Source organism: Aspergillus tubingensis (assembly GCF_013340325.1).
Source record: "Aspergillus tubingensis WU-2223L DNA, scaffold_9, whole genome shotgun sequence".
NCBI lineage: Eukaryota > Fungi > Ascomycota > Eurotiomycetes > Eurotiales > Aspergillaceae > Aspergillus > Aspergillus tubingensis.
In genome coordinates, this window is record NW_023336283.1 from 2144119 (window position 1) to 2163170 (window position 19052).

The 19052-nt window shown below is 49.4% G+C and overlaps 7 protein-coding genes and 1 non-coding gene across 8 annotated transcripts; 3 read left to right on the forward strand and 5 right to left on the reverse strand.

Annotated features, from left to right (window-relative positions):
- Positions 1-327: 327 nt before the first annotated feature.
- Positions 328-418, reverse strand: AtWU_t229. The gene is given in 2 exon segments: positions 328-363; positions 383-418. It is a non-coding gene; the product is annotated as a tRNA-Pro (tRNA).
- Positions 419-798: 380 nt separating this feature from the next.
- On the reverse strand, positions 799-1134 carry AtWU_08780 (LSM domain family protein; the record flags this gene model as incomplete). The annotated part of the gene is made up of 1 exon (XM_035503888.1): positions 799-1134. One exon carries the CDS (start codon positions 1132-1134, stop codon positions 799-801), a length of 336 nt encoding a protein of 111 aa, XP_035359781.1.
- Positions 1135-3497: 2363 nt separating this feature from the next.
- On the reverse strand, positions 3498-4728 carry AtWU_08781 (HLH transcription factor; the record flags this gene model as incomplete). The annotated part of the gene is made up of 2 exons (XM_035503889.1): positions 3498-4070; positions 4141-4728. The coding sequence occupies 2 exons, from the start codon at positions 4726-4728 to the stop codon at positions 3498-3500; spliced, it is 1161 nt and encodes a 386-aa protein (XP_035359782.1).
- A 1463-nt stretch (positions 4729-6191) lies between these two features.
- On the forward strand, positions 6192-6643 carry AtWU_08782 (uncharacterized protein; the record flags this gene model as incomplete). Its single annotated transcript, XM_035503890.1, has 2 exons — positions 6192-6461; positions 6527-6643. 2 exons carry the CDS (start codon positions 6192-6194, stop codon positions 6641-6643), a joined length of 387 nt encoding a protein of 128 aa, XP_035359783.1.
- A 603-nt stretch (positions 6644-7246) lies between these two features.
- AtWU_08783 (putative nucleoside hydrolase) lies at positions 7247-8852 on the reverse strand (the record flags this gene model as incomplete). The annotated part of the gene is made up of 6 exons (XM_035503891.1): positions 7247-7870; positions 7939-8235; positions 8301-8335; positions 8395-8564; positions 8619-8722; positions 8817-8852. The coding sequence occupies 6 exons, from the start codon at positions 8850-8852 to the stop codon at positions 7247-7249; spliced, it is 1266 nt and encodes a 421-aa protein (XP_035359784.1).
- Positions 8853-11635: 2783 nt separating this feature from the next.
- Positions 11636-12826, forward strand: AtWU_08784 (uncharacterized protein; the record flags this gene model as incomplete). Its single annotated transcript, XM_035503892.1, has 1 exon — positions 11636-12826. One exon carries the CDS (start codon positions 11636-11638, stop codon positions 12824-12826), a length of 1191 nt encoding a protein of 396 aa, XP_035359785.1.
- Positions 12827-14454: 1628 nt separating this feature from the next.
- AtWU_08785 (protein ERV29) lies at positions 14455-15721 on the forward strand (the record flags this gene model as incomplete). The annotated part of the gene is made up of 5 exons (XM_035503893.1): positions 14455-14621; positions 14750-14862; positions 14962-15455; positions 15513-15577; positions 15649-15721. The coding sequence occupies 5 exons, from the start codon at positions 14455-14457 to the stop codon at positions 15719-15721; spliced, it is 912 nt and encodes a 303-aa protein (XP_035359786.1).
- Positions 15722-16833: 1112 nt separating this feature from the next.
- AtWU_08786 (LolO protein) lies at positions 16834-17995 on the reverse strand (the record flags this gene model as incomplete). Its single annotated transcript, XM_035503894.1, has 3 exons — positions 16834-17547; positions 17621-17734; positions 17807-17995. The coding sequence occupies 3 exons, from the start codon at positions 17993-17995 to the stop codon at positions 16834-16836; spliced, it is 1017 nt and encodes a 338-aa protein (XP_035359787.1).
- Between the last annotated feature and the right edge of the window lie 1057 nt (positions 17996-19052).

The following is a 19052-nucleotide window of genomic DNA, read 5'->3' on the forward strand; positions in this document are numbered from 1 at the left end:
CAGTAGTGGACGCATCATTAAATTAGTGGTAATTCCAGTGCACAAGCCTCGTATAGTAATATCAGCCACCTGACAAGGAAAACAACCAAGACTATTATAACATTCTAGCAACAAACGGAATGACACCTCTAGAAAAAGCACTCCATCACCCCAAGCACCATGCTATACAGACAAACCCTAGCAACAATCAGCCACCCATTAAACCGTAGATCCGCAAAAAAAGGGCTCCCTCGAATAGAACTGCTGAAGCAAAAGAATAGAATTCAATCAATCATCCTCATCATGATCATAGCAAAGGAGTCAAGCGAGAAAAACAAAAAGTGAAACGGCCCGAGCCGCGGATCGAACGCGGGACCTCTCGCAGATATGCTTGGGTTTGTATCCCTAAGCGAGAATCATACCACTAGACCACCCGGGCGTTGCTTGTTGAAACATGGTTTCTTATTTTGCTTTAGAAGAGGAAGCAAAACGCACGCTTACTATGGCCAAGTGTCTCGCCTCTAGCGCCGACACCTGCATGCATGGCTGCGTCGTCGAGTGGATCAACCGTTATGCCAAGCACAAACCCTCAAGCCGAGTGAACAACTATTTCCACATGTACCGGTCGGACAGAGTGCTGAGACAGTCGACTGAACAAGTCTTCACAAACTAGATCCCTTGAAGCTGATTCCCAGAGTATTCATTCAAGCATGTGAGAAGATGCGGGAGGGTAAGTGCGCAAGGAAGCGTCGGTGTTCGATGGTATTCCCCGCAGAAGGAGTTGCAGGAAGAGGAGGAGGTACGTAAGGATGGCGCGTCTCAGTAGGACAGTCGCTCAAGCCATGCAGAGATCTGCAACTCTCTGCTATGTTTGTCGGGAAAACAAGCATCGGTGAACAGCTGCTCCGTGACCAGAGCATCGACATTCCTCTCAGTCAAGGGGATCTTGTACCGGTTCTTTTGCCTGAGGAGTTCTCGCTCAGCACGTGCAGACGGCGACAGTTTCTTGAGAGTACTGCGAAGGCGTCGCATGCCTCGACCTGGAAAATGTGGGATTCGGGGCGGTCCGAAAGGCGTGTCGACTTTCCATGGATCCTCAGAGACGATGGACCGGGCGTTTTTCTTGCGCTGCAAGGAACGAAACTTGTTGGACATGGTAAGATTTCAAAGCCGCCGAGGGGTGATAGTACTGTTGGTGCCATCAAATGACGGGTGGTGCGTGAGTGTGCGAGGAGGGGCAGGAATGGGAAGGGGAGAAGAGGCTGTGGCGTAATGAGGGAATATATAGTTTGCAGCCCTACTTACTAGTACTATGAAGGCCCACGGGAAAGGGTCACCGGGGCAGACGTGGATAGCGCGGCACCGCAGTGCGGGGGCACCCGTGGAGTGCACTAACTTGCACTAGTCTGAGCCTGTCTGAACGTGAATGAGGGCTGCCTTTTTTGCCCTTTTCTTTTCGTCTCGCCTCGAACGATAGTCCTCACGGGATTTTCCAGAGACTCCGGGAGAGCGCCACTGCAATGATCTACAACTCCTCAGGCAGATTGAAAATCAGCCCAAATGAAATCTCACACTATTGTTATACTCCACCCAGTTCCTTTGCAAAGACACCGCCAAAAGAAAGAGAAAGCCAAAAAGTTAGCCCGAGCAACGTCATAAGAAAACTTGGCTAGTTTTCACCCGACCAAGTGTATCCCACCCAAAAGTGGAGGGTGGATCTGCCACTTGTAGATCTTCTCCCACATCGCGCCCTAAAACCCAAGCACATCCACAGAGCCAAGGGTTAGTCTGCATTGCCTTTCATCTTGGCCATAGAGGCAGTGCGAACATCCCTACTACGTGTATGAGCTCCGCCCCCAAAGAAGAACAGTAGTGCCTATCTGTGAAAATGTGCCGTACCTACACTAGCTGCTTCACTTTTTGTTGTTTTCATGTACCATGCCATGCACATAATATTCCGCTGTCATTGACTGCCTCACAGATTGCTGTTGATGAATACTACTACTACCCTCTCTCCCCTCCCTTTTACCCCTAGATATTATCTACTACTCCGCACCAGAAAATCCTTCAGGATTCATGCATGTCTTGGGGCTTGGCAAAAAGCGAGTCTGCTTGAACTACATCGCCTCCAAATGCTTGTGTAGTGGAACGGGCGCCCCTCCCCTTCCAGGAAAGCGGGGAGTGGGAAGAGGCTCGCGTCCACTAGTGAGCAGAAGCGAAGCGAAAGCTTTGATGCGATTCCGCGGAGTATCTATTCCCCTTCTCTCTTTGTAGGAAGTTAGTTGTTGCTATGATGTGGATGACATCTCAACAGGCTGAAAATCATAAAAAGCAAATACAGATATTCTTCAACCATGATCATCTTCACCATCACACCAATCGCCTCGTCCTACTAAACTGCTCTCTGCACCACCACCACCACCACATTCCAGCAATTCCCAGCACCCAAAAGAGAATCAACCAAGGTGGTAGATGGAATGCGCCTAGAAGCACCAAAGAAGCCGAACCTCCAGTTGCGTGCGGGGTAAGAACCTAACATCGGTAGCCGCATCTAGACACAAAACTACTACACGCATCCATCCAGTTTAGGAAAAAGCCGAGAAATGGCCGTACGTAAAGTACACATCCCATCGGTCTTTGGTGGAGATGTCGGATATGCGGCACATTTTTGGACTAAATCGTCGGAATTGCCATTGCCACTACCGCATTCTCTTTTCTATAGCAAATGCTGTTAAGTAATGTTGGTTAAATGATTGTGAAGGATTAGGATTCTAGATGGTGCGCTAGATACAAAGTCGAGACCTGGGATCGTCGCGCTGATTGACTTTCTATCATGAAAGTCGGCCGTGAGAGAGGGGAAGTAAGAAAAAAGTACGACATTGTTGCTTGGCTCGTGCTTGGCTGGTCTGGGCTTCAAGTGTCGTCGTGGATAGGAGCTGTGGGTGTAGTAAGCAGATGGACTGTCATGGGGAAGTAGGTTAAACTTTATTAGGACGACCGTATAGGCGGGGAGGAGGAGACAGCGTTTGGCGTCGCATTGTTGTCTTCCATGGCTTTGGTCAGGAGTTTCTCATGTGATTAAGTGGGAATGTGGGTTGGAATGCTGTTATAGGCTCAGTTGATACCCTCAGCGCGTGATCTTCTGGTAAAAGTATTCATGAGTTCTGTGAACGATACTAGGCTCTTCTAAATTCTATCTGACATGGCAGACTTGCAGACAATCCTCCCAAGATACATTGCAAGACAAATCAAAATGGGATTATTTTAAAACCAAAGTCCGCGCTCAAAGCATAATCCTAACCGTTAACTCACATTGGACCAGCCTGCCTACCTGAAACGATGACCTGAAGTGCCCAGAATAAGAACGAAAAGCAAAAACCAACAGCACCGGGCCAAACCGTTCATTACTCGTTCATGATATCAAAATTCCGCACGCCAATTGATCCCCGTACCTTACAAAGGAGACATCATGAGTGACTGTGAAAAAGGTGGAAAGAGAGAGCCGGCCACCATGACCCCTAGGAGATAAGCAAGTCTTTAACGCTCATCCCGATCTTCCTTTGTGGGTCCTGGGTGTGGGGATTCTCATGCCGGGTAGTGGAATTGGTGGGCACGTCGTGGACCGAGCCGACAGATCCCCGGCAGTCCCGGTTCAGCATTAGTAGGGCAGCGGAGGCTTCGTGATCCACATCGGCGGAAGACGCTATGGAATACCTAGGCTGGATCACTGGGGAGGTGCTGGAAGAAGACATAGCCCAGGAGCCACGCTCAGAACGCGACGGATTGTCGGATGGGTGGGTTGGGCCCAGTGCCGGGCTTGGTGTGATGGACGAAAAATTGGGTGCATTCCCGGTAGGACCACCACTTCGGGGAGAAAACGCCGGGGAGATTGCATCCGTGGCAGCATCGGTGGGAGGTAGTTCCGGAGACATGGAAGCCGATGAAAGGCCCGACTCTTCTGCCAGAGCCTCCGGAGACGTTGGTGAAGGAGGGGCAGGAGGCATTCGCGGCGAGGCAATTGTGTGTCGATTACCGGCAGTTTTCAGATCGAGTATGCATTGTTCCAGGTAATTGACGTAATCAATACTTGCCTAGGTCATCGGGTACGGTTAGCGACCGGCTTAAGGACAGGGGTCGTCGAAGACTGAGGTTGAGACAAACCTGTAAAATGGCGAGTTTGTGCATGTCCTGTCCTTTGCACGCCGGGATCATGTCTTTCAGGGTTCCAAATTCTTCATTCATTTTAGACCTCCGCCTCCGTTCGATCAAACTGTGAGCTGTCTTCCTAGCTATCTTTCGGCCCGCTGCACTAGTTGCGCTGGGTTGTTTCTTCTTGGAATTGGTCGAGGCACCATTATTTGCTGGCGTTTTGCCATTCTCTTTTGTGGATGCTTTGCTGGCTGCTGCGGTCGGCTTTGGCGGACTTTGCGTCTTGGGCTTCATCTGAATGATTTTGCGAGTGCGTGTGGGGGGTGGTGGAAGGTTAAAGTCTTCGAGAGGTCTCTTGACACCCGTCTGACGCGGGGAATTTGCCATGATACCCAGTGCAGGATTCGGCGATGCTGGAGACGCTGGAAAGGAAGCGGATGGATTTGATTTGGATGGCCTTCTGCTAGCAGCTTGCATCTTGGATGGACTAATGGCAGCTGGAGGCAATGCGAATGGATCTGAAGCGTCCACCGATGCATTGTCCTTGACTATGAACTCCCCCGACATGGCAGGGGTTGGTGGTAGACGAGAGCGTGACATGGCCTTTGTGGAAGTGAAACGCTCAAAGTCAACCCGATGATTACTCTTCCATTAGACGGGCTAATAGGGTGGATGGTCAAGTCAAAAAAGTAAGATTGGACCAATGGTAGAGCAAAGTTGGATAACAACCCGTTGAGTGTCGTACAATCGTAAGCCGTCAAAGATGAAGAAGATAGGGGAAGTGGGATAGGATAGGACAAGAGAGGAAGAGAGGAGAGGCAAAGGGAAGAGGCAGTTGGACGGGCAAGAAGCAGAAATGGTTATTGAATCTAGGAAAAAGCAATATGACCAGAAGTGAACAGCTGGTGCTGGAGAGTTGGGGCTCCTGCACAAAGGAAGACGCACGGATAAACGCCCTGCCAAAGTGTTGGTACCTGGGTTAAGTTTATATGAATGGTTAGGGAGGGGAGAGGCGACACAACGAGGCAATAGTAGACCGGAGGTAATAGGTCGGGGGAAAGTGGGATTGCGATAAGAAACAGGTACTTCTACGGTGTAGTGACTAAAAGTAGTGGTTACTTTCTCACAAATTCTAATCGGCATGATCGACGAGGGAGAGGGGGGGGATTGGCGTTGAATTCTGGATTTTCGGGAAGCTTGCTCATTACCTATCTAGTAGTTGCTGCTTGCTGCAGCCAGCATGCGCATACACCTCTTTCACTACCACCTTAGTAGAGTTGAGACCTAGTACTAGGAGTAAGTAGTAGTATAACCGTGGATGGGCCTGGGACTGGCCATCCCGAAGCGGAGGGCCATTCCAAGTGTCGCGTGCTTAAAGAAGCCCACGCGGTAGATTGCTGGCCCGTCATTGGCCCAACAGCACCGCCGGATGGGGGGCACGAGACCGGTTGCCTGGGGCCAAACCGCCGACGCTTTTGGGGCTCGTGCTTCGGTCCAGAGTTCTTATGGGTTGTACGAAGCTGCCGGCTCATGTCCCTTACTTTTCGAGTCCTCTCTTCCCATACTACCAGGTACCTAACTCAAGGTACTCCTCCTAACAAGTCTACTGTGGACTACTCACTTTGTGGTCTATCTAGTCTAAATGCATACTACTACTACTATGCCCCCCTTCTTCATGAATTCGGAAATCCCCACAAGCCACGGGTGCCGGAGTGATACCTCCTAGGTACTACTAGATACCAAGCTGCTCCCAATTCCGACCTGCGCTTGCCGATTTACTAAAGATGGGGTTCAGATCCCCTACTCCTTTGAGCCTGACTACAATCTAGATAAAATTGCGGAATGGACCACGCTCACGTACACGACACGCTAATTGGTGCCGTTAAAGAGCGCAGAGGCTTGCGTCGCCACCGGGCTGACCCCGGATCCTTTTCGATTGATACCAGTCTCATAACTTCCCGAAATATCTCTCAATCTTCAAGCAATGCTCGGGTTCCTCAGTGTGACAGAACCCAGGCAGGTGAAGCGAGGGGAAGTGGGCAAAGGGAAATACCATTCACACCATGCATCCTCATCGACTTCACTCACTATCGTCAGGAATCGAAGGTGTCCATAAAGTGGATCTGTCTAACATCCCAGACCCGCAAAGCCTGAGAATACGTCTCGGGACTCAAATGGTCATGATCTCACCTCGGCCGCTTGTCGAAGCCTGGCGACGTTCTCGTCCAGAGGGGGCATTGGAGCACGTGCAAGCCGTCCTCCCAACCAGTGGACCCTCCTGCCACACGGGGTCGCATGTGCATGTCGGCCTCTCTCTGGTCCTTTCCCCTTTGGTATTCGGACAGACAGGTCCTCTCTGCTGCCCGGGAACTCTCCGCATCATACTCGTTATGCTCAGCTAGGCCAAGCGCCCGAGACACGCCCCAGTTACTCCATTGTTACCAACCTTGCCGTCTACTCCATTGGTCGCCATGCCAGCTCATTCACCATCGTTGTCGCCCACGCATCCCTTTAATTACCTCTTGCAAATTCTCAAATCCCAATAGCGGGGCAGAACTACCACACGGAAGCACATGCCCCGCAATGCACCTGTAGTTTCTGCATGGACTGTCGCTTGTCACGGTAAGCCAATGCTCTCTGTTGCTATTCGATTGGCTCTGGCCAATCGTATCTATCGGACAATGCGATGCTCTCCGTGCCGCATATTTCTCCCCTCGACTTGTGTGCTGCTTCGTAATTGAAATGGGATGATCCGAAGCGGTTTAGTACGATTAGACGGCCGCTTGGTGCAACAGCTGAGGTAACACCCCACTACGCGGTTGTTTCTTGGCTAGCTACTGGTATACGTGGAGATACTTTGATCACACGTGGAGTGAATAGTTAACTCTGGAATATCCTGGTGCGTACTGGCTGGTACCAGACAGGACAGTCCGTCACGTTGGCTTACACCCCAACAGCTTTGAATTCCAACAGACTAATGCTAGTAACAGGATATATTTCCGCTTGACTGATATGATAGTAATCGGACATTGACGGGACCGGAAGCTGACAGATTGCCTATTCACAATGCACCCCAGTGGTGGCTGGGTGGTGCAGTCCTAGTCTACTCGGCACTACCTCAAGTGAACAGTCTCTGAAGAAGCACCTCACCAAAGGTGTCTTCCACCGGAGAGCCATCCATTCTCCACACGCGGTTACCAGCCCTCAGGCTTAACCACAGGCCGTGATCACTTGCGCTCTCCTCATCGGCCTCGATGCGGTGCCGGTTCCGTCGGTCGACAACGCACAAGCCCCGCGTCCACTGACCAGTAGTCTCAATGCGAATGTCTTCTGGTGACGTCGCTGAAGGTTTCCACCCGTCATCTTCTGCGGTCATAGCATACCAGACACATACGGGGTCGTGCAGACTAAGGTCCGCGGCATCGCCCACGTGCCCCGGATGCAGTCTCTCAAGTGTACGGAAGGTATGAGCCATAAAGGCAGACACCCATTCAGCCAAAGGCGATCCACTCTCCAGAAGCGGCGTGATTATTTGCCGGAACTGGCCTTGCGTCACACCATGTCTCAGCGTAATATCGAGGGGAAATGTGCGAAGAGTGAGCTGTTTGCTAAGGCTCGGAGGATATTCGGGGAGACTCGTTGCGGGCGGCAGAGTACTTCTGGGAGAAGGGGACGTGAGAGCATAGACTCTTGCTGCCGCAACAGCGTCAGCGTATGTGTTGAACTCTGCAGCTGGGGTAACCTAGAAGATGTCAGTATCCCATGACTCTTTTCATCCCCAAACGGGGTAGGGTTCAGGCCAACGCGCACGTTTCCAGGTTTGTTGATTGCTCCTCCCATCACCACTACCTCTTTGACGCGGAGGAAAGTTTCCGGGTCAGCAGCAGATGCCAATGCAAGATTAGTAAGGGGACCGACTGCCACGAGGGTGACGGTGTCAGGGTCATTTTCCCTCAAGACACGGAGAATCTCCTCGTGTGCGGGACGCCTGGAAGGAATGAATGAGCGATGCGCCGGATCTCCCTCCGGGACGGGTTTGATCTCGCGGGAATCAGAGGAAGGGTCGAAGAGATGCTCCCAAGCTTCTTTGGGGGTGAGGTGGGGATGCTGAGAGTTCGTGTGTTAGCAATCTTGCAAGTTTTGTAGTTTGTAGTTCTGCATGCTTCACGTACACTGGCATGAATACCCCCCAAGCCATCCGTACCGTCTAGAGAAGGGTTAGCATGGCGGGCTTGATTAGCAAGACTTGCCATTTGCGAAACTCACGGAAGTAATCTGCAAGCATCTTTTGGTCCTCCAAAGGATCCTCTGCACCCACAGCAACGATTGGAGGAGCAGCGCGAAGAGTACCAAAACCTTCTGGCCGACCTTGCTCTCGACGCCATTTCATCTCCCGCTCCAGGATGTGGAACATGGAGACAACATTGCGCAGGCAGCTATCTGAGTGAGTATAGGGCCGTACTATCGAGCGACGGACGGCGCAAGCTCACCTTTTCACCTCGATGTTACCAAAAGTAAGCGATATTAGCAGAACCTCAACATCCTCAGGCTCGGCAGAAAATGCCAAAAGAAGGGCAAGAATGTCATCAATACCCTGTTTGGACTATCAGCACAGGTTGTAACTAGCAAACATTCTGAAGCAGAAGTGGAGCTCGGATGGTGATCATTGAACGAAGTGATGAACATACGGGATCAGTATCGATGATGATCTTTTTCGGTGCCATTGCTACAGCTTCAGCTCGCGTGCCGAATTTGCCACTATCCAATCAAAGTATATTGTTTTTGTGGTACAAACCGAGTTGGTTTTTGCAGGAGAATTTGCAATGACGCGGGTTTCGGGCGATGGAGGGGAAAGTGGGATGGTCTTGGCCGGCGTTATCATGGTTGCTCCACTTCCAGCTATCTGTCCGAGTCCCCGAGCAGCAACTGAATACTACTAAGTAGACTCACGGACGGATATGCTATTAGTCATGCCGACAGTCCAAGATAACTACTAGTAGCTATCTAGATAGTTGACTATCTAAACTACATACTGAGCGATCGAAAGAATTAAACGCTTCCTGCATTGCTCTGCCATACTGTGAAGCTGACTTGGGGTAAGAGTATATGACTAGTTCTCACAATAGACATGAGGATGCACGTCGGTCGAAGTTATTATCCCCGAAGCATGGGGAGTTGCATGAATACCTACAGGGCTAGCAGCATCAAGCCAGTCTTCTTTAGAGCTTCTCTTCTCCGAGAGAGGGTCGGACATTGGAACAGATTCAGGAGTTCGTAGCGAGCTCGGATCATCTGCCCTCCCAGCATTGATGTCAGCAGGCACTATGCGTGTGTAACTATTATCACAGCACATCGATATCCTAGACTGTGACAGCCAATCATTCGCTCTACCGTGTCTTTTAATCAAATGGCTTTGTTTGGGGTTACATTTTCAATGGGCCTCATGGTTACTCTGCAACGGGTCTAGAGCGTTGGATGTTAGTATGCCTTAATGCTCCTGCTTCTGATCTATTCTATATGATCTATAAATCTGCATTATTCAATAATATAATATATATTATGAACCAAGAAGAATACGCTACATGTAATTATTATCTCCCGTCCTCTATGATAGATACTCTTTCTCTCCAAATTAAGCTGCTCTGAGCACAACGGAAGGACCTCCGGGGAAGGCCTGAGCGAGAAACCCGAGACGTGGCCTGTTCGGGAGCCGGTATTACCTCCGTAAAATTACTGTGAGGTACACCCGTTACTTGTGCCTGTCATAGTGTAACTGGTAACTGCCGATTCTCCCGAAATCAAAGTTGTTCTTGCAGGCTAGTCTAAACACTTTTGGTTTGGTGATTCGATTGCTCTGCCACCTGGTGGACTTTTTGCAAACCTATCAGCAACTACCGCTTGAGCTAGTTGCCGGGGTCATGGAATCTTTCATTCGAGGACGGAATCTTCCGTCGACTCGTCTAGACGCCCGTCGAACAGGGGAAAAGACATGACATTGCAGCATGGCAATGGTCGAACCAGCTTTGAGAGTTGTGGAAGATCTTCCCCCGCGTAATCTCCCTGCTGGGATAGTGTCCTCCACCCTATTTAATTCAAGAATACACACCTACATTGAGTCTAATAACCGTTAGTTTATTGATATTAATATCAAAATGGTTGGCCTTTGCTGTTCTCCTTAGTGTGAATGGTCAGTGAGGCCTCACGGACGGCACACTGTCTGTGGTGTAATAATTGTTTTGGAGTGACAAAAGGCACAAAGACCGCCTTAGTCCAATTACAGCCAAGTTGATACGAGGGGGATGGTGTCTTGTTAGATCTTGAAATGCGCCACAAGCATGTCAGCCCCTGACTTGATTTAATCAAAAGGATAACAGCTATGCAGTGACAGGATACTACCGGGGAAAGCCTGTTGGTTAATCGCATCGATCCTGAATGAGAGATTCATTATCAATCGTGATGTTGATCTTCAGGCAGTGGATCAACTCTCCAAGTCAAACAGGCAGCCAGTATTACCAATACGAGACCTGACTGCCTCACAGTGACTGCAATACTGCGTAGATACAGTACCACCACCACGGCCATCAACCGTCTCCTCCTCTTCCCGCTGTAATTTATTATTCACGGACGGACACTAAGAAGGTAGTTCATGACAACCCCTTCATCTTTCTCCAGACCGTGTCCTCTTCCACTTCCGCCCTCCTCCTTTCTTCTTCTCTTTCTCCTCTCTCTCTCAACCCTTCCCTCTTTCTCACCTTCCTCCTAATCTTCCTTTGCCCTTGCCCACCTATTGTCACCCAATCCCCGATTCCTTGGTTGACGGGTGCCTCGATGCCCGCTCGGTGATTCTAGGTATCCGTTATTCCCTTACCTCATCCCGACTCTCGCTACCAGTACCACCTTTCTTCGCCGCAGAGCGCAGTCGGAACCTTTGAACCAACTCCCGACTCTGAGGTCATAGGCTACGCACTCAATTGCCTGCAAGCTATCGACTGCATTGCAGAGCGGTAGCTTTTGTTCATCTTCTGGCTTCATCGCGACTAGACTTACAGCTCCAGTGGTATTAGCATCCAGAAGGTCCACGAGGCAATCTGGCCTTTCTGCGCGCGACTGGCCTGCCCTTTTTCCCCTTGTCTTCCAACCACCCTCTGTGTCTCGACGACTCGATGATTAGAGGTTAAGAAGAGGATCTGCGGAAGCTTGCTCTATACTTCTTTTTTTCTTTTTCCCTTGTATTTTCTTTTTTTCCTCGTTTCTGGACATCCTTGCTGGATCTCCTTATTCTTTTTTCTTCTCCTATCTCGCCGAGTGTCGGTACGCGCCTGGCCTTTAGACCACTTCAGGACGTTCCGTCTGTGATTGAAGTCGTCTTTTATATTTGAGACATTATAACGATATTTGCTACGTCCGTCAAGTTTTATTTCAAATGTATGTTCTGAGCCCAGCATCACCTCCCCGAATGTTTCGTGATACACAGACTGACAATTATAACGTGTCATAGCTCTTAACGATGATGAACCCTTACATCAGTTGGGCTCTCCTGCTCGTCGTGGCAGGTGGCCTGGGCTGGTACTACAATGGCCCAAACCCCAAGCACAAGACCCCTATAAAGCCCGTCGTGGAGAAGACGGAGCCTGCGCCGGCCGCAAAGAAGCCTAAGCGCAAGACCAAGAAGTCCCCGGAACCTACACCTGCCCCTAGCAAGCCCGTTGAGGAGAAGCCCGCCGTCCAGCCTGCTGTTTCGAAGTCTGAGGAGGCGGATGAGGAGATCGACAAGAAGGAAATGGCCAAGCGTTTTGCCGCCGTGAAGAATGGAACTCCCGTGCAGTCTAGTGGCAGCGCCAGCGCTGGTGGTAGCAAGTCCCAGAAGAAGAAGAAGACCAAGGCCGCTCAGGTTGAGAACGGCGAGCGCTCTACCTCTCGTGTCTCTACTCGCACCTCGTCCACTACCGGAGCCGACGCCGACGATGACCTCTCCCCCGCTGGCTCTCCCATGGTGAACGCCACTACTGGTTCCGCTGGATACGTTTCGGATATGCTTGAAGAGCCCGCTCCGGGCGCGTCGGTTCTCCGTGTCACCGGTGCTGTGTCCTCGGATGCCACCAAGAAGCAGAAGCCCCAGTCCTTCAAGCAGGTTGAGACCAAGAAGCAGCGTCAGCAGCGTTTGAAGAACGAGGCCCGCAAGCAGCAGGTCCAGGAGGCTGAGGAGCAGAGACGTAAATTGCTCGAGAAGCAGCTCCACATGGCTCGCGAAGCTGAACGCCGTGAGGCCGGCATCAAGCCCGCTCCTCCCCCGACCAACGCTTGGCAGACCAAGGCTGCTCCCGCAGTCACCAACGGTACCCCCAAGGCGGCCCCGGCCCCCAAGGTGGAATTGTTGGATACCTTTGAGTCTGAGACTCCCGCCGCTCAGGCTGCCCCCAAGAAGGAATGGGACTCCGGTCTTCCTTCCGAGGAGGAGCAGATGCGCATTCTCGGTGTCCAGGACCAGTGGACCACCGTGTCCAGCAAGAAGACCAAGAAGAAGGGAGGTAAGACTGACGAGAGCGAGGCTAGTGCTCCTGAAAGCCAGCCCGCTCCTGTTGCTGCCGCTCCCACCCCTGTTGAGCAGCCCAAGGTCAAGGTGACGCCCACCTACCTTCCCGATGTCCTTCGCTCGAATGTCAAGGGCCACCCTCTGGACTCCGACTGGGCTGCTTAAACCCTCCATAGATCAGACAAAAAACGAAGCTAGCCCCGAGAGGCATGCTTGTCTGTAATTCATTCAGGACACCCAGAGATCCTGAATTGTATTTATTACTCATGGCTTTGGCGTTTGGGGCACTCCATTATACCAAGAACGTACCATGTATTCTGGCGAGTTGCTCTGTTCTGACCGAGAGATCCAGCAATGGCAGAAACGCGACGACTTGACCGAAGAAACACCCAAAACTCTCCAACAAAAAAAGAGATCTCATGTATTATTTCATCGTTATGCTCGGTTGCTCTTATTCTTATTATTATTTTAGTCTTGGATTCTCCCTATTTTTTCGCTTTTCCCTGATTTTTTCTCTCTTAAATATTGTGACGATGCTTATTGGCTCGGAGGAATGCCCCTTTTGCAGCCCGGCACTGTACTCGGCCCATGCACACTCTGGGGTTCCCTCCTTTTATGGGACTGACAGATGGCAAGTTTGGGTCGCCTCTAAATTGGCAACATTTGCCAATATTTTCCTGATGTGTCTTACCTACTATTTCGAAATACCTCTTTAGTACGCGAGCGGCATGGCGACCGTGTTGGCGAAAATAGCATGGATGGCTATGGATGTGATATCAGTGCGAGCGTGGATGGTTTCTTTTCTTTTTTTTTCTATGGGGGGCCACCTGGCATCTTATGTGTTTCTATTTTAACCTTCTTTGCTTCTTGATGCTGTAGTTGTGGGGTTTGGTTTTGTCCTTAAACTCCATAAATTATGTAGGTGACTACAATTCAATCCTCCTTTTTATTCGCAAGGATCCTCGCAGAATCTTTTTTTAGGTCTTATGCTCCTTTCTGCCCTGGTTGAGTGTGCCAGGTTGGAGGGTTCCTGTTTCACGATGATCGGGTTTCAGACGCCGGATCCTCCGCCGAACGACTTAAAATTCGGTCCCTGTTGGGACTTGTGGGGGGCTATGTCCGACCGGACTCCGCTGCATGGGTTATGGTCATTTCGGGGGTGGGTGTAAGCCCTCAACAATGTAGAGTGAAAGGAAGAGGCCAACTAGAGGTAGCTGTAAGCTTCAAGAGGTGAGGGAGAGGGGGGGGGGTTCGGTGAAGAATGAGGAGAGATCTCCCGCGGAGCCGGGGATCAGATCTTGGATGCAGTGTGAAGAAGCAGATGAAGAGGGAACTACTGTACTTTAGTGTTAAAAGGGAGATCATGGCGTCACGGGCCAGGGTCGAACCTCCCGGGCTGGGGACCGCACCATGCCTATCCCGGCTTAGTGTCAAGTTCCGGTCATCGTGGCCTGAACAGCAGTCACGGGCCTTCCTCTCCATCACCGCGGAGGTGCTGCAATCATCCATCTTCAACTCCTCTTCCGTGAGCCTTGCTCTTCTTCTTTCTCTTCTTCCTCCTCTTTTCCTCTATATTATACCCTTCATTTCCTGGCAATTCGGTTGCTCTGCCTTCCATCCTGCCACTCCTCCCTGCTACGAGACCTTAAGCTTGCCACCTAACCTCTCTCGGCACCCGCTCGACCCTTGTTTGTTGTCCCTTATTCGGCCTAGTTGCGGAGGGTTCAATTCGTCCCTCTCCCACTCTCGCGGTCGCTTTTCTCTCCTATCCTTCGACTCTATCTATTCTCGCCATGGCACAAATCCGTGGCACTGCAGGCTACAATTTCGGCCACCAGAACCCCTTTGGGGGTCCTGGTCGGGTAGAGGCAACGAGCGATCCCAGTCCTCTGGATGCTGTCCGCGAACAGACGAGCAAAATTGAGGACTGGCTGGACACCATGTCCGACCCTGTCAAGCCGTATGTGAGCCCTTCGACATCATTGAGTCTTACTCTGGTTCAGCCTCCGTGTTGAAAGAGGCGTATTCGATCGCTCGCATGCGGGAAAAAGGACTTGTCACTGACACCGTGGCTTCTTTGCTGTTCAGGTATCTGCCAGCCATTGGTCGCTTTCTGATCGTCGTCACCTTCATTGAGGACAGTCTACGCATGATTACCCAATGGAACGACCAACTCTTGTACCTTCGTGATTACCGGAAGAGTAAGCATGGCTTTTGGCCCCGTCCCTCCTATATCCGGTCGCACCCGCCGTGGGGCCGGATCGCAGATCGACTCTAACTTGGGCTTTGTCGCATTACAGTTCCCTGGGGAGTCACGCATACCTTCCTTATCGTCAACATGATCGCAATGGCAGCTTGCTCGTTCATGGTCATTGCCCGTAGACACACGGAGTACGCTGTTGGCGGTCTCTTGGCTGTCGTCATTGTTCAGGGTCTCGGATACGGACTGATCTTCGACCTCAACTTCTTCCTCCGCAACCTGAGTGTCGTCGGTGGCTTGCTCATGGTTCTCTCCGACTCATGGGTGCGCAAGAAGTTCGTCCCCGCCGGTCTTCCCCAGCTCGATGAGAAGGATCGCAAGATGTACGTCCAGTTCGCTGGTCGTGTGCTGTTGATCTTCCTCTTCATCGGATTCGTCTTCTCGGGCCAGTGGAGTCTCTGGCGCATCATCGTCAGTCTGTTCGGCTTCGTCGCGTGTGTTATGGTCATTGTTGGATTCAAGGCCAAGTGGAGCGCGATCATGCTGGTTGTGTTGCTGAGTGTGTTCAACGTCCTGGTCAACAACTTCTGGACTGTATGTTTGCCCCGCGACAGCAGACTTCATGTTGCGCAATAACTGACATTACTTTAGCTTCACCCCCACCACCCTCACAAGGACTTCGCCAAGTACGACTTCTTCCAGATCCTGTCCATTGTGTAAGCTACCCTTTACTACCTTCCGATACATTCGCAAGAAACGCCAGCTAACCAATATGCGCTCACTACAGCGGAGGTCTTCTCCTCCTGGTCAACATGGGCCCCGGCCAATTGAGTATGGACGAGAAGAAGAAGGTCTACTAAGGAAAACAAACACCATCCACGAAACCATTGAGTGCTGGGCATGTGATATGATATTCCCGGGGCCATGGGACAGGACCCTACTATATGAAACCCTTATTTTGCTTTCCCTCTCATCTTCCTCTCGTGCTTTTTTACTCTTTTTGGGACAGAAAAACAATCTATTGTCCAGTCATACCACTATGTTATAAGCAAAGCAACACTACTACCACTACTACTACGAACATATCCGAGTTGAAATCATAGCATCATCATTCTCATCTTCCTTTTCATCCGAGAAAAATGCGTTTTCTTTTCGTCCAATTAGTAGCTAGCTACGTACCTACTAGCTTTTACTATCATTATGGCATCGGTAAGAAATTGCATGCACCTTGGCTAGTCTTGCCTTGCTAGTAATCATTCCCCATGACTGCATATCCAGGGGGGAGAATGCATCCAACTATGTTAGTATACTTATGTTAGTAGTAGTAGTAGTAGTAGTAGTAGTAGTAGTAGTAGTAGTAGTAGTAGTAGTAGTAGTAGTAGTAGTAGTAGTAGTTACTTGTTCCAATTCTGTAATCTAATACTTACATATATCAATATGACAAACTAAGTAGAGTGTATTTTACAGTGTAGATAGTGATTATATAATGCATATATATATATATATATATGTTTATATACAGACTTAATTCTTAGAATCAATGAGACTTTCTTTCCCTATTAGGATGAGGCCGCTTTAATAAAGATGCTCAGGGGATTGCTCACTGAGTATTTCTTGTTACTAGTTAATAGTTAGTAAGCGCTCAGGTTAATCAGGCTAGAATTAGTTGTTAATTATATATATCCTGAGCTGCTCATATCTTAATTTTCTGTATTATAAACTTCAGTTAATAATACTCAATACTAAATAAATTAGTTCTATAATATCTATCTCTTTTAATATATATAATTTATATGACATAACCATAATAAAATATCTTCCTGTCGTATAATGTGGCTTTTACTGAATTTTAAATTTGTGGGATTTAGTTTTGAAAAAGCAGAAAATAGCTCTAATCAGACCAGAAAGCAATCAATTAGGTTGCCCTAAACTGGGATTGATGTGAAAAGTAAAACATGTACTTTCGCTCCCACTATGCTGCGGACTTGGATGAGCCCTTTTGTTGGTATTCCAGGGCAACTCTCCTAGTCAGCCACTCACCGGCAGTAATTTCATCCTCCCACTCGAGTGATGACCATCTTCCTTTAGCTTCACAACCCGGAAGAGGTTTTATAACCAGATCGAAGTCAGGCTGAATAAAGAAACCAATCGAATATCGCTCAATCAACGTACCATCGCCCGGATCACTATGCTTCAGGTGATGAGGGATCGTAACCCGATGCAAGGCGCTTTTCCATCTCCCATTGGACTGTCTCTCCAACATATCGGCAACCTGAACGATGGCCATACCGGGTCTAGGGAGCACAGGCCTAAAAACGCCGGCCTCGTCATCCTTAACCTCAAGTCCACCCGTTGTATCCTGGAACAGTAAAGTCAACTGCCCATAGTCTGTATGCGCATTGAGACGAGTGGACTGTCCACTCGTCAGGTATTGAGCGGGTACAGACAGATAATGATTCCAACCGGTTGCACTGCGATTGAAGTGCGGATTCTGCTGTTTCCCAAGAAGATCTTTGTCCGGAATCTCAAGGATTTCACAGAGGTACTGGAGGAGTTGAAGCTCTTGCTCCACACATGCATCCCACCACCTCTTCGTGAAAGCCTTCAAAGCCGGGAAATATTTCTTCTGGCAGGATTCGATTCCGGATGAAGTGAGGATTGGAAATCTTACTCGGGTAGGGATCTCCTGTCTCGAAGTTTTCCCTCCGTTCCACCGGGCCCGTTTTGTGTATGTGCTCGATATCTTCTTGATCCCAAACCCCTTGACTTGAGACGGTAGTACCAGCAGCTGTCCAGCCACGGTGGTCTTGGGCGTCGTGAGGGTGACGAACTAGTTCCTTCACGGCATCCGGTAAATCAAAGAAGCGTTTAGACTATAGTAAGAAGTCAGAATATGGAAGGGGAATGCTGATGTATAGATGATATCAAAGATAGAAGTACAGTACCCATGCGAAGGCCTCGTCTACGAGATCCTGACCGATGCTATGGTTGGAAAGATGTATAAGTCCAACCGATTGGAAGGCATCATCTAGTTGTTTCAAAGCAGTCTTGCGTTTTTGTGGAGTGCCAGTTGAAAGAGTTTGGAAGTCGATCACAGGAATATCTGCCGGCTCGACAATTTCGATTCCGACCATTGTGACTTTCCACCGTGGTAGATAGTAAAACGACTTGAAAAGATGTATCAAATTGCTGTGGAATGAGGGCTGAACAACCAGCTAACGGATTTAGTTCCAAATAAGAGGAAAAAAGGAGGGATAATTCACGTGCCAGGTGTGATGTTTGGTTTCTAACTTCAACATAGAAACGTGAGCATGGAGAATCTTTTGAAAGACGGTGTAAACGTAGTAGTATAGTTCGGGGACAGGGAGGATCCCCCGCCCAACCGCAATATTATTTTGATGCAGAGAGTGAGTACATAAGTATATCCCCTACGTGTATCGGGTCGTAGGGAAATATGCGGCCGTAATGCACTAAAAAGATAAGGTTATTGGATAGTCATATACTCTATGATGCTTTGGGAGCAACATAATGGACCAAAATGTGCTAAGTCAATTAAGTTACGTTTAAGTTTGCTGCCTCCACTTGTTCGGCTTTTGCTGTGGGTGCGCCACACTGATAGAATAATAATAATAATGATTTATCATTTGCCCTTACATGGATGTCTAATGACGCATGTTAGATTCATCGGGATTTGCTTAAGAATACGATCAATAGTTTCCTGGTCAGTATTTTAGCTCCAATCGGTCATATACTTAGACTGTTCAAGTCACCGCCCTTCCTTGTTTTTCTTCTGCCTTCTTTCGGGCACCAATTCGCCTGTTGGCATCCTGCATTGACAGTACACCAGAGTGGCTGAACTCCAGGAAGCTGTCGACAAGCGGCGGGTGAAAAATATGGAGGCACAAGTAGTCCATGGGTATTATATTCAAGTCTCGACTAAATAGAAATTGATTGTTCGCTCTATAATAATACCAAACCTTACTCGGGTTGTATCTAATAAAATCTGGATAAACACATATAGTTTTGATAATTTCTCTTCTTGATACACCAAATAGAAGTTTCTGTAATGGCCCTACACTGGAAAAGTTACCATTGGAAGGCGCGAACATCCACAGTAGGCTATAACATTGGCACGTACTATGTCTTGAATACGGAATCAGTATGCTCAGATCATATTATGTACGGCGAAAT